Raw genomic sequence first — 14,805 nt, forward strand, 5'->3', positions numbered from 1 at the left:
ATACTGAGTAAACTTTAATCAATAAACAAACAAAAGCAGAATATGGCACATCGCCTTAAGTAGACATTAAACATTTAAAACTAATTTCAGAGATGGTTTTGAGAATCAGTAAGCATGCTGAGAAACACGCTGTCTTGAAGGGTCACGATTTTTTTCCGTCTTTATTGGAATAGACGTTTGAGCAAATGACAAGGACATATGTGTGAACAGTGCGTCTGTAATGGGTCAGGGTGTTTTAGCAGCCACTGCACAATCAGGGATAAATACTCCAGAAAATACAGTCAAGCAAGTAACCTTGCAAACACAGCAAGTTGTAAAAGTGTGTTGTGCAATGAACTCCACTAGACAGGAGGAGCCTGCAGTGGCAAATACTTCAGAGACGCTGGAAAAAAAAAGATTATACCAGCATCTTCTGCCTAGCCAGGTAAATCAGATCAAGACTGTGACAGAACATGCTAAGTTCCATGAAGCCATTCTGTTAGCATCCAGTCCTTCATCAGTAGCATCCTGTGCAGAATGCCTCCAGTGCATAATATTAAATCATGACATTTTAAACATGCATGGAAATCAGGATTTTAATCAAGATTATCTGGTTCTTCCTTTATTTCCCCCAGTCAATGTTTCATCCTGCTTTCTCTAAGTTTCTTGGAATAGTGCCTTACAAAAAAGTGTTCACGGGGAGTCGCGGAGGCCACTTGTTCAGCTGTAACATCAGCCATTTCAAGGCCTGAGTGGGCCCATAACATCACACGACATTTTGTGTGTGTGTGTGAAAAATAGTTTTATTCTCTCCTCAGAGAAGCACTTCCTTTCTAAGGCCCTGTTCTCTTGGCCTGGGACCTACCTACTCCTCTTCAGCCAAGACAGAGATCCTCAGGAACTCCTTCCTCTCCTGCATCCACCCCCACCCACCAGCTTTCCTGCATCCTGGGTGCTTTGGCCTCCTGCCCTCCAGGCTCACTGGAGGTGGAGTTGGCTTCCTATAACTTAACTGAGCACCTGTTCCCAGTTGCTATCCCCTCCTACAGCACCGGGGTCTCTGCTTAAACAATCATCTCCCCCCTCCTCTCTCTGTAGCCTCTTCCTTCACCTCATTCTTGCCCATCACCATTTGAGGATGGTTAAGTCATGCTCTTTTAAAAGTTGTTCCCTGCCCTATGTCCCTGCATGGCTGACATGAGTTCTTCTCTCCTTTTATATCTATCATATCATCCCTAACCTTCTATGTATCCCCACACACATCACCATCTGGTTTCTTCCCCCAACCCTGCGCTGAAACTGCTCTGATAAATGCTGCCTTTTATGTGTCCTCCCAGAAGATATACTGAAGTCCTAACCACAGGTACTTCTGAATGTGACCATATTTGGAAACAGCACCTTTGCAGATGAATTGTTTAAGATGAGGTCATACTGGATTAGGGTTTGCCCTAAGTTCAACATGACTTATGTCCTTATAAAAAGAGAAGACAAAAAGACAGGGACACAGAGGGAGGATACCATGAGACTACAGACTAACAGACTGGAGTGATGCATCCACGAGCCAAGAAATACCAAACATTGCTGACAACCATGAGAAGCTAGGAGGAAGCAGAGAATGGTTCTTCTCTAGAGCCTTCAGAGAGAACACAGACCTGCAAACACCGTAATTTTGGACTCTGGTCTTCAGAAATGTGAGAAGAGACAATTAGGTTGTTTTAAGCCATCTAGTGTGTAGTAATTTGTTACAGCAGCCCTAGGCAGCTAATACAGTGCTGCTGACAGAATTTCTCAGAGTGACCAATTGTCCTGGCTTTTCCAGAACAGAAGCAACCAGGAAAGTGCCAGGAAAACCAGGATAAGTGTGTCACTCTTCCTTCTGGCACACACCTGCCTTGAACACTCTGCAGTATCTGACACTCTGCTGGACACCGCCCTCTTGAAAATATACCCTTTCTTGGTTCTCAGGAAAGCTTGCTCTCAACTAGATAATTCCATCTGGTGGCTCACAGGAACTCAGCCTTTTCCATCTAAAATCACCACACCGCTCATATCTGCTTTCTCTTCTTCATTCTATATGGAATCAACAGCCAAGAATGTGGGGATTGCAGTCAGGGCTTTCTCCTTGCTCCTGCTCTGCATCTACTGAATCCTCAACCACACTCCTTTCCAATTTCCAGAATCCACCTCTCCTCTACATTTCTGCCTCCCTTCCCTTAATGCAGTTCCTCCTCCCATTGGTCTCAATAGCAGCCTCAGAATGGGCTGTTCCTGACAGCATGTTGTCATCCTCCAGATAGAGGATAAACTTGTTTATATGCCTTCCAATGCCAGGCACCTCTGAATCCCCACTTGCCATGTGAGCCTCATGCCCTCTACCTCCTCCTCCATATCTTAAAATAAGATGTCCTGACTTCCTGTACGTGAGGCTTGCCAGGACCTGCAGTGTTTCCTCTCTCACTTCAGAGCTTATCACTTGCTCTTTTCCTCTCCATGGAAACTTCTCCTTTCACAAGTTTTGTAAACACCTTCTAACAATCACTTGGGATGCAACTCTGGCATGGCTTCATCCTAGAAACCTTCCTCAACCACCATCCTACAGCCCAGGATGTGGGCTGAGAGCCCCCTCTCCTAGGCTCTGCAGCACCCAACACAGGCAGGCACCTGTTAGGACCCTTCACAGAATGTTATGCAATGGCCCTTTTGGTTCCCATTGCTAGAAATAGTCTAAACCCTTTTAATAGGAACTGAGCATCTTCTTGATCTCCTCAATATCTAGCAAAGACCCTGTACACAACAGGCTTCTCCTAAATGTTCATTGAATGTTCACTCCGAATTAAAAACATGCAAATAAAAATACACTGAGATGCCATTTATGCATTGAGTTTTGTCCAAATCCCAAAGCCTGATGGTGTACTCTGCAGGAAAGGCGGCAGAGAAACAGGTATTCATATCCAGGGCAACTAGAATGCAAAGTGGCGCAACCTCTATGAAAGAGAATTGGGCAACATTTCCAAAACCACATATGCATTCACCCTTTGGCTCAGAAATCCCAATTCTAATAATCTCATTCAACGGTACACTTGCAAAAATATTAAATAATGTTTACAGGAGGCACTACTCACTGAAACACTATCCATGGTCACAAATGACAGGAAATAACCTAAGCATCTCTCAATAAGGAGTTTTTGATTAGGTTAGGTCTCATCACATAGGGGAAGCTATGTAGCTACAAAAAAAAAAAAAAAAAGAATGACATAAATCTCTACACTCTTCTAGAGAGTAGGCTCCAGCATATACCATTAGGTTAAAATAATGCTACACAGAGACAAGTCTATATAACAGCCACCTTTCATCTAAGAAAAGATAATATAAATATATATTTGTGTGTGTGTGTGTGTTTCTTTGCTTCTATTACAAAAGTAGCCTAACCCATAAAATATAGGTAAATAGCTAAATGCATAAAGAGCTCTAGAATAGGATCAAGAAAAGAGGAAGTGAAGTCAGATTCCTTTGAACACCTTTTGCTTCAATAATTTGACTTTGAAACACTGCATAAAAACTTAATGTCAATTTTAAGAATTTCTAAAAATCAATAGAAAAATTAAACAAATGATAGTAACTGGGTCTTGGGTTGGTGCCACAACCACACAGAAAGAAATTATTTCTACTGATTTTAAAGCAGTAATTTTGCTAGAATTTTCCAGTGAAATATTTACTGTGAGGACCAAAAAAAAAAAAAAACAGAGAGAAAAAAGTCATTTTACAGATTTTTCAATAATCAAAAACAACTAGGGTTGCATGGAGCTGTTATTCTAAAATGACTGAGTGTGTACTAAAGGAAAAAGGCAAATAAATAATTAGGTTGGTCTGCAGAGACTTGAGATTTTGTGCAAGGAAGAAATAAACACTGAGATGGGAAAGGTTGACAAGGACCCTAGAGTCCTGGAGATGAATTGTAAGTACCAGGAGAAGTTCATGGAATATTTTTAAAATGCTTTTCTTAGCACTGTCCACTGAGAAGACCTGTGGGCACGTTTGGTGCTCAAAGCATCCAGAAATGAGCGATTCCCAGAACTATGGAAAGAAATAGGTAAAAGGAATAGGAACATCTTGACACCCAGAGAGCAAAGAAGCTCTCAAAGATGACTTGGATGGAGTCAGAAGAATCCAGAAGCCACTCTCAAGAGGTTACCCTGGGCTTAAAATGCTACCGTTTCACCGTGTACAAGGATGTAAGCTACATGGATTAAAATACATCAAATATGTAAAAATTCATGTGTTAATAATAATTCTAATAATCAAAATAAGAAAAAGGCAAATATAACATCTTATCCATCCTCTTTGGATGACAAATGAATGACCTCTGGGATATTAAAGAACCAACATATTTGTATATTTTTAAAAAATAAAAGTATAAATTGGTGGGGGGTGGGGACCATTTATTTTGACTTTCCTGCATAAAGTGTACCTTCAAGATATTCAAATAGTTGATGAAGGAAATGCAGTTTATATAGAAGTATTCTAACCACTGAACAAGCAAAATAATAAAATGAGAAAATCCCAGTTGTGTGCCCATGGGTGAATCAGTAGATTGAGGCACTGATCATCAATGACTGATCATTTCCCAGCGGGATATGCTCTGCCTCCTGAAGGAAGTACACAGCACTACCCATGATATAGTCAAGACAAAAACATCCAAACTTGGATCTCAGCAGGTGTCTTGAGATTACTAGGAATTTACAGACCTCTTTGGAAAGAGGAATATTTGAACCACACAATCAGAATGCGATGAGCAAACTCCAGACTGTGGGAAACTGTCCAGGACAAAGAACTTGGTTTCTGTAATTTGCAAAGGGTATGAAATAAAAGTAAAATATTAAAAGAGACTCAAGAAATACACCAACCAATGGCAGTGGGTGGAATTCACTTAAATCCTGATTTGACTTAACTGGTCAAAAGATGCCTAAGTATTTATGAACCCATGAAAGATCTCTCAATGCCCACTGGGTGCTTGATGATGTCATGAAATCATTTATTGTTTGTTTGTTTGTTTGTTGTGATAATGGTACTGAATTTCTTATCTTTGAGCATTATAAACTGAAATCTGATGGATAAAATTATTTGATTTTTTTAAAATTTCCTCCAAAATAATTTAGTGGATGTGAGATGAAGCATGAGTGGAAATTGAGATGAAAAAGGATGGGGATGGGCCATGAATGCTTTTTAGACTATTCTTTCTAATTCTATAGATATTTGAAAGTGTTTGATATAAGTTTTAAAAGCAACAAAATATAAAACCACTTGTTGCATGAATTACTGAAATACAATGTCTGATTCATCATATTTAGCCTGATAATATAATTCCTTGAGGACAGGGACAAAGTCTATTTTCTTTTCCACTCTGAATGCTTGAGTGCCCGGATGTGAAGGACCTTAAATAAATTTCAATGAATAAAAGAATAAATGAGTGGATATACAGATTAATTATGTAATCCCACCAATCCATAGAGATACGTGGGGCATTAAAACAATTCTGCTGCCATGCAATGCTAGATAGAAACAAAGGGGTAAGTTTGTGGCAAGACTAACGCATTGCAGGAAAATGTCATAGTGAAAAATTTTAGGCTTTCCTTAGTTTTGTTGTTATTTTTATGGTCACATTTTTATCCTTTGGTTCAAACACTTAGGAGGCCTGCAGTACCTGTTAAATAAAGGTGAACAGAAACAATGAGATTTTTACCTTGGTAATCCCTGTCTTAGATCCTTCTTAAGGTAGCAATCAGTTTCTGGATATGAAATTCTAATGATAGAGGTTTTTGTATTTTTACCTTTATTTTAAACTATGTCTAAAACCAGAATCACTGGATTATACAGCATTTGTGATGCTCTATTATCTTCTATCACTAAATACAGAATGTGCCTTTAGATGACAGCTTTGCATTCAGTGCTTGCTGGTCCCTTACCTTTATAGGAGATGACTGGGTGCTCAGCTCTCTGGCACTGAGTCGTACCCTGCGCCTCTGGGCGGGCGAGTCTCCATAGCCCCAGGCTTGAGAACAGCCATGCTATAACACAGGTTCCCTTCATGGTGGGCAAGGGGCCTCTCACTCTGGGCTCGTGTCTTCTAAACAGAAGCTCTTCTTCCCCTCATGTGTGGAAAGTGCCTAAAATACACAAAAGAGAAGAATCGGACGACCATGAGTTCATTTTCCGGTGGGTGGTCTTCTGGTAAAACTCCCTCACTAACATTAAGGTTACACTTTGTTGAGCTAGAGGAGAGCTTGGAGGGCTCAGACCAGCATATTTTGTCTACGTCATATCCCAGCCTGTATGAATACATGCGTGAGTGTGTGTATCTCAATACAGACCTCTCATTCTCCCAATAATTGCATGATATAGCCCATTTGTTTTAAATGAGAAATGCTCAAGCTTAAGCAGTACTGTCATCACACTCACTCCTAAGGAATGTAGATTAATAGATGGGATTGGCTGGATTTCCCTTGGCCACCTGTCCTAACCCTTTGCGCAAACACAGGTCTATACGTGGAAACCCTACAAATACCTGCCCATCCCTTTTTAACATTTAAAAGACTTATTTTTAAGAAGGCCATGGCCGTTGTCTTTTACCAATAAACTGATGAATATTATGCTACACAACTTTAAAAAATCATCACGATTTGCTAAATTCTGTATTTTGTGATGCAGGATAACCTTTTAAAATTGTAGATAATCTGCCTGCAAAATATCTGGCTAGAGATCAAGTGTGAATCAAATAAAATCTATATCGAGCACCTACTGGGTGAAATAAAAGTACTATGCCGGGAAACTTTAAAGATTATGAACAATTTAAATGATTAACAAGCATTAAAGTAATATAAGCCTGTAAAAATAACTATGATCCAAGCTGTTAGCAAATCTTAAAAAGAACGGGAGTGCTGTGGGAGTCAAGGGAGAGTGCGATTGCTACAGAGAAGGGTCTATGACGGGTCCATGGAGGGGCTCAAATCTGAGTGTAATGCTGGAGGATAAGGAGGATTTCAACAGATGGAGGTTTCTAGAATGACATTCCATCCCCAGGGAAGAGAATGAAAAGGCACATTGGAGGGGCAAGAGGAAGAGGTATGCAACATGTTTTAGGAATGGTGTGCCATACTCGATCCAGGAAATTTAAAGGGAAGCATTGGGAAGAGCTTACAGAGTAGGTTAAGATTTAGAAGGCAAACTACACTAAGGTGTGAGGTCTTTATTTTTAGGCGACAAGCTACCATAGTATACTAATGTTAGAAGATCTTATTAATATTAATAAGGCCATTATCACTATAGTGTACCTAGGAAATTAGGCAGATGAGAGCATAGAAATGGAGAAGTCAATTTGAAGCCATTACAATTGTTAAGAAGAGAAATAAATGAAGCAGTGACTTTGGTGGTGTCAATGGGAATAAAAAGGCAAACACAGTACACGACGACTGTGGGTAAAGGAAACTATGGCAAATTAAAGATGGCCACAGATTCTGGCATTCCTCGTACTGAGAGGTGGAGCTATGTTCGCCACCTAGAATCTGGGTTGGTGCAGTGACTGCTCTGCTCATTTGAATACAACAGAAGTCATCTTGTGCTAGTTTCCAAGCCCAGGCCCTAAAAGCCTGGCAATTGCTACATCCTGCAGCTTAGAACACATTCTTTAAGACACTGAGACACTAGGTCAGAAGTCCAAATACACTGAGATGGCCATGCTAGAGAGAACACGTTCAGGTGCTCCAGTTTTTGGATCACACGTGAGCCCAACTCTCCAGCCATGAGTGAAGTTGAAACCCATTGAGTAATTTCAGTAGATACTATGAGAGCAAAAGAATCTCTCAGTTGAGCACTGCCCAAATTCCTGACCCCACAAATGCAAAATGTAATAAAAGAGTGGTTGTTATAATCTGCTAAATTTTGGGAACACAGAGCAAAGAGACACCGATGGACTTAAGACAGATAATGTAAGTCACTTCAAGGATCGTGATGCCATTCATTTTAATAGGATAATCAACAGAGGGATTTTGTTTAGATGATATTAGAATCGTGTGTGTGTGTGTGTGTGTGTGCGCGCGCGCACATTAAGTTTAAGACACTTGGCCGGGCATGGTGGCTCATGCCTGTAATCCCAGCACTCTGGGAGGCTGAGGCAGGTGGATCACCTGAGGTCAGGAGTTCGAGACCAGCCTGGGAAATATAATGAGATTTTGTCTATACAAAAAATAAAAATAAAAATTGGCCAGGCGTAGTAGTGTGTGTCTGTAGTCTTAGCTACTTGGGTGGCTGAAGCAGGAGGATTGCATTAGCCCAGAAGCTCAAGGCTGCAGTGAGCTGAGAAGGTGCCACTGGACTCCTGCCTAGGCAACAGAGCAAGACTTTGTCTCTAAATAATAAAAATAGTAATTAATAAATATATACATAAAAGAGAGAGGAATTGGAAGAAAATCCAGAGAAAACTGGGGTGGGAAGCTATTAGGGTCCCAGTAAAGAAAGTGAAATAAAGGAAAGAGGCCTTCTTTAAAAAGGAGTGCTTACTACCTGAACAAATGGTGAGATTTCAAGACAAAGAAAACATAGATTTGAGGGTGTATCAAATTTCACAGTCTGTATTTTTTGAGTCAACCAAATGGGGAGGAAAAATAAGACATGGTAATTTAAATTTTGAAATTGAAGAGTAGAAAAATTATGGGTTAATTTCATAGAGGTTGGTTCAATATAAATAAACCTGACCAGAAACCTGAAGGTCCAGCTGAGTTTAGAGTCTCTCATTCCCTCAATATTTACTGAGTGACAACTGCATACCCAGCATGTAAGAATCTGCAAAGGAACCAAGCAGCATGAGGTAAGGCCTACTGCATCCACAAGCAGCAACCATGGAGCTGATATAAGGAAGCCAAGTACAGACTCACCAGGACCAAGAACTTCAGAGCAGGCAGAAGGTTGGGGTCCTTAAGAATGGAAGGAATTGTACAACATTCCCATTGACCAAAACATTCAGGTTGGGCAGAGAAATAGGTAATGGGACTGCATATCAACACAAGGGAAGAGTATAGCTTCTGTAGGAACAAGAGATGCTGAGCATGAAGGTGGAGGATGGGCTAGGGAGGAAAACGGAGAGCCAGAGGCTCATCTATCCACCAGCCCACAATCCCTGCCCAAGCACAGAGCACAGTAATGGACAATGGATGAGCAAATGTTCATTGACCCTGGGTTATAACATTAAAAGTATGAGATTCACTTTTGAAAAGGAATTACAGTGTGCAACACTGGAGTATGCTTTAGAACTCCAGTCTAAAGGTAACCAGATGAAGTAGCCTATCTTTTCTGAGCCTCCTGACCTAAGACTTAAGATATGAAATATTATCAAATTATGTATTTTAAAATAAACACTTGTTAGAGGTGCTTTAGATGTGATTTCATCCTGTTAAAAGCAAGGAGGTTTGGGGCACCCATGCCAGTTCAGGTAAATTATCACAATCACACATCAAAACAGATCAGCAATGATGAAGATAAAAAGAGAAGGATGATGAAGTGGCAATCAACCCTTAATACATGCTAGCTCTGTAGTAAGCATGATGCCAAGCACTCACACCCATGCCTGGCACCCAACAGCCACCCAGAGCCATATCACTGATAAGTACACTCTCACAGAGCAGCAAGCCATCATGGAGATGGATTGGAGCACTGTCCTGCCATTACCTCCAAGAATGAGTGCAAATCAGCTAGGGACTAAGAGCACATTCTTTTCTTACACACAGTTTTTCAACGGGCACATCTAAGCCAACATATATTCCCCTTCTGCTACTGATGAAGGGCATCATCCAGACCTGCTTGTGACTGAAACTGTCCTTTATTTACAATATGCCGCCCACTCTGATCTTAAGACATGTGACGTTAGAAGCCCTAACATCTTTGCCTCCTGAATGAAAGGAAGAGAAAAATAACACAAGTGTCTGAAATGCTCTTTCCTTGGGATTTGGAAAGCGACAATTAGAGAAGAGGGGAAATGACACATACAGAGAACGAGCAGCTAAAATGGAACACGTAGTTCGAGGGTGATGAGCTGAAATGACATGTTGGTCATGTTAGGAAAGAACATTTAATGAGAACAGGTAATTTTTTGAGGTTTATAATTTTCAGACTGTAACATATTACCTTTTTTCTTAAACTAAAGGTACTGTAAACTGTCATTATGGTAAGGTGACAGGAAAGGGCATTTATAGTCTTCATGTAGAGACGTGGGCTTTTTTGAGCAGCTTACCATGGAAAGCTAACTCCTTGAAGAGGCTTTTACTCTAAATAGACTCAGCTTTAAATAGCAGGTAACTCCTTCCTGGACTCAGCAGGTCCATCTTGTACTGAATCATGGAGCTCTTGCCTTTCAGTGGTGTAGGAGGAACACATTTATACCAGGGCTTTTAGTGCTCAAGCTCAGCACTATTGACATTTTAGTCATATAATTCTGTGTTCTGGGCTATTCTATGCCTTTAGCAGCATCCCTGGCCTGTACCTACTAGAGCCAGTAACACCCCCCTCCCATGGCCAACTTTGCACCAACCAAAATTGTCTCCAGACACTGCCAAATTGCCCTGGTTGAGAACCTCTACGATAGATAGATAGATAGATAGATAGATAGATAGATAGATAGATAGATAGATAGATAGATAGATAGATAGGCAGGCAGATAGAGAGATACATACATACATACATACGCATACATGCACAGATAACTTCCCTCTTTGGAAGTTAAATGAGCTGCCATGACTTGAAAGATTATTCAAAATATGCTTATCTAAAACACCAAACTAAATTTGTGTTGAGTCATTCAGGCAAAATTTCAAAATATATGAAATTCCTGTTAATTTTAACTATGTGCTACATTTGGGAAATACATTATGAAGGAATTTTCAAAGGATCAAAGTTGTTCTAACATCATCCTACCAACTCTAGAAAAATAAAAATATATGACGTGAGTTAATATGAAACAAATGATTTTGCCAATATGAAGATTTATTCTAGAAAGCCAGTTTGGGCGACAACATATAAGCATTTTTGGTGCCTCTACTTCAAAACCCCTGAAACCCCTAAACTTCCTTTTATTTTTCTGATGTAGGAGGATATCTCTATAAGCTTGATCTAAATAAGTACAACGCTGTATAGAAGTGTTTGTGCAATAAATAACATTTCTCATTCACTCCCACGCTACAACTGAAACTGAATAGGCTTTGGGGACAGAAAATAACTGCTCCTTTTAGGAAAAAAAAATTGCTGTCAGATAAAAAAGAAATCAAAGGAATAAAAGCTTCCATGAGGCATTTTGCTTAGGAACAGTGTCTAACCAGTTATTAATAAATACAGATCCAATATAAGCTTAATGTACTTTTCAGAGGAGGCTGAGTTTCTTCTGAGCTATAGGCCTATCATAAAGATGGATATAGCCTAATCTGTTGTTACAGTCCAGAGAGCCCACAAACCCCTCCTGGGCCCATCCCCTACTTGATGGCATTAGAGACTTCCTTTGGCAAGAGGACAAAGGAGTCAGGTGAGCAAGCTGACCCAGTGAGGTGGCCTCAGAGATGTCTCAGGAAGCCCTGCCCCATGCATGCCACAGCAGGACCATCCTTAGTACCAAAAGGCTGAAGTTAGTATTAGAGGCGATTGCTGCATGTGTGCCTCTTAATTAGGAACAGTTACAGCTTGTTATAATGTAGAAAACATAACATCCAAGATTTGCAGAGTTGGAATATGCTTTTTTTTTTTTTTTTTTTTTGAGACATAGTCTAGTTCTCTTGCCCAGGCTGGAGTGCAATGGCACGATCTCGGCTCACTGCAACCTCCACCTCCTGGGTTCAAGCAATTCTCCTGCCTCAGCCTCCTGAGTAGCTGGGATTACAGGCACACACCACCACACCTGGCTAATTTTTGTGTTTTTAGTAGAGGCAGGATTTCACCATGTTGGTCAGGCTGGTCTTGAATTCCTGACCTCGTGATCCTCCCACCTCAGCCTCCCAAAGTGCTGGGATTACAGGCATGAGCCACCATGCCCAGCTGGAACATGCTTTTCAAATGTTTGTTTTTGCATTTGTTCTTTCCATTTCTTACCCCTGTTTTAGGGGATCAGATGAACTGCTCACACAGAAACTGGAGTCCCCTCCCAGACTGAATGCAGCAGAACTACTAAAGAATCATTCCAGCAAACCAACCAACCCCAAAGCCAGGCCCTACACATCCTGTCAGAGCCAAAGATGGGGTCCAGTGCATGATTGTCAGCTACTGCCCAGTAAATACGGCTGCCTATTCAAGAACCCAGGATTCAGCTTCTGCCTTTCAAAGAAAATCATGCTTTTCCAGGAATCGCTGAGAATTAGTTTCTTCTTAATCTGTCTCCACTACTCACACTGCAAGACCTTCCCTGTGGTCCCTCTCGCCTCACCAGGGTCCTCAGAGGCAGCCTTGCACACTCAGTAGCCACATCTGCACCCTTGCTTATGCCATGAGCCCCTCATCTGCCTAGTCCTCCCACTGCTCCAGGTACACACTGTCTTCCATGGTCACACCATGGTGGCTGACGCCAGCTGCAGCGGCAGCTCCTCTCCAGAAACCCAGATGGGACAGTAGAGTGCCTGCCACACCACTGCTTCCATGTGAAAGGCTGCCTTGGATAGACCCAGACCTTTTGTGTTTCTAAGTCTTAAGTGTTGCTTCTCTCTTTCATTGTAAACAATCTACACATAGTTCCAATGCCAAGTGTATGTGCTCCAACATGCTGAATTGGCTGCCTGAATGAATCCGAGAAAAAAGAACTAGTGTCCTACGGGCCATTTATAATCCACCCATCCCCTGCCACTGAGTGAGCCCACTGTGAGGTGGCTTAGGCCCTTGGTACATCTGAGACAAGAAATGACTCAAGGACTCCCAGAATTTGGAAGGTGAACGAGGAAAGAGAAATCACCTAGTCTCTCTTCCCTCTTTGTAGCTCAGAGAGATTAAACAGTGCATGTGAGATGAACAGTGCCGTGACAGGCCACATCAAGACAGGTCCTGCTACCTTCTGGCTGTTTATATTCTACAGCCTGAGCTCCCTGCTCAAGCTTCTAAAACCACATACTTGTGGTCACAAGGTCACATGACCTGATCACTCCCAGACCAGGAGCATAGTCTTGTCTCTAGTGAAAATAATTAGGGATGCACTTAAGGCATGAAAACAGGCAGTGTCTCCAGGGTGTCCGTAATCCATATTAATCCAGCCATACTGAAGGATTTCTTCTGTGGACCAGGTACAGCTTTCTAAGACAGGAGTGAGGATGAAGACGATGGTAGCCCCAGCACTCCCAGATCACAACTCAGAGTCGTCAAACAAAGAAAAACCTCTTTTTATATTTATGAAATAAAAGTAGGAATAGAAGCAAAGTTGTTGGAAACAAAGAAGGAAGAAATCCTCCTGAATGGGGGAATATAGAAACCGTGATCTTTAAAGAGGTTCAAGTTAGAGTGTTCAATGAAGCAGGAATAAACAATCCAGGAGAATCAAAGCCCCGGTGTGTTCAGGACTAGAAGGAATGTATTAAATGAATCTATGCTCTTTTCTTGCTGTTGTATCAGATATTCTAGGTACAGTGCAGGAAACAGAATTAAATGAAGAATCAATAAAACAATAAACTTAAGTTAATGCAATGTTCAAGTAAATAGATTCTTCTAATCTTTTTCAAAAACAATAACTGAACATTTTATTATTTGGGAAATACAGTGAAATTAAAGGTTTCCTCTTATAGCCCATAAGGGGAATCAGGATGTTCCAACAAATATATCACATCTCTTCAATTTTTATAGTGCACTTACAAAGAAACAAGATCTTTTTTATATTATTTGAACCCATGTGTCTTGATTGCCAAGTTTCAGCTGAAAGAAGTTTGTCATAAATGAACTAGGGAAACATCTTTAGGAATGTGTTACTGAAACACGGGCCACCCTTAACTCCAGAAACACCACTGACTGCCACCTTCAGGTAACTGAAGAAGTTGGCTTTGTTACCCATAGATTTTCATCACATGTGAACCCAGAGGAGATGGAATTTTATGGCTATATAAAAGGACCTCATGATATAAAATGGAAAAAAGCAAACATTAAACTATTTTATACATTTCAATAATGGTTCGGCTCCAGTGACCTTCTTTTATATCTCTCTTCAAAGGGAATTGTTATTACACATTTGTCTTCTTCCCCTTGTTTAGCTCCAGATCGCCTGGAGGAACAATAAAAATAAATGAAGTCCATTAGATAAAATTATTATTTACACAAAGGCAATATTAATTTTATCTGTCAGCAGGTTTTAAAACTAAGTGAAAGTTCATTCAATCTACTTCTGTGTCAGCTAAACCAACAAAAGCCCTTTCTAAGAAAAAAAGAAAAAAGGACTTAAATAATGGGCTTTCAAGGCAATGTAACTACCTGGGCAATTTTGAAAGAATTTACCTAGAGACATTTCCTCAGGGCAGGAAATTCATGTGGACACACTAAAATATTCCAGTTATAAATTGCGCTCACCATATGAAGTTACTATTCATAGCTCTCATTCACTTTTAGCTAAGAGGTACAGGAACGGAGAGCCATTTTCTCTCTCATCCACCGCGCGATGTGGAGTCTATGCCCAGACAGAAAAGCAACACTACCACAGTGGGAAGCAAAGACGATACCCTTCTACTGTCATCAATCTGGTCAATATCACTGATCACCTCCTGCTTGTGAAATCCAGGGAGCTTACGGAACTAGTCATCTCCATGGCCTTTGTGACCACTGACCTTTCCTGGA

The 14,805-nt window shown here is 40.8% G+C and overlaps 1 protein-coding gene across 1 annotated transcript in view; it reads right to left on the minus strand.

Annotated features, from left to right (window-relative positions):
• The window catches only part of SEMA5A (semaphorin 5A), a 517,335-nt gene that overhangs the window by 347,581 nt on the left and 154,949 nt on the right, over positions 1-14,805 (minus strand). Inside the window, exon 3 of the mRNA XM_025388084.1 lies at positions 5,943-6,143. Coding sequence (XP_025243869.1) covers positions 5,943-6,066 — 124 coding nt within the window. The 5' untranslated portion in view covers positions 6,067-6,143. The remainder of the gene's footprint in view (positions 1-5,942; positions 6,144-14,805) is intronic.

This window comes from Theropithecus gelada, chromosome 6, assembly GCF_003255815.1.
Source record: "Theropithecus gelada isolate Dixy chromosome 6, Tgel_1.0, whole genome shotgun sequence".
NCBI classification, from domain to species: Eukaryota; Metazoa; Chordata; class Mammalia; order Primates; family Cercopithecidae; genus Theropithecus; species Theropithecus gelada.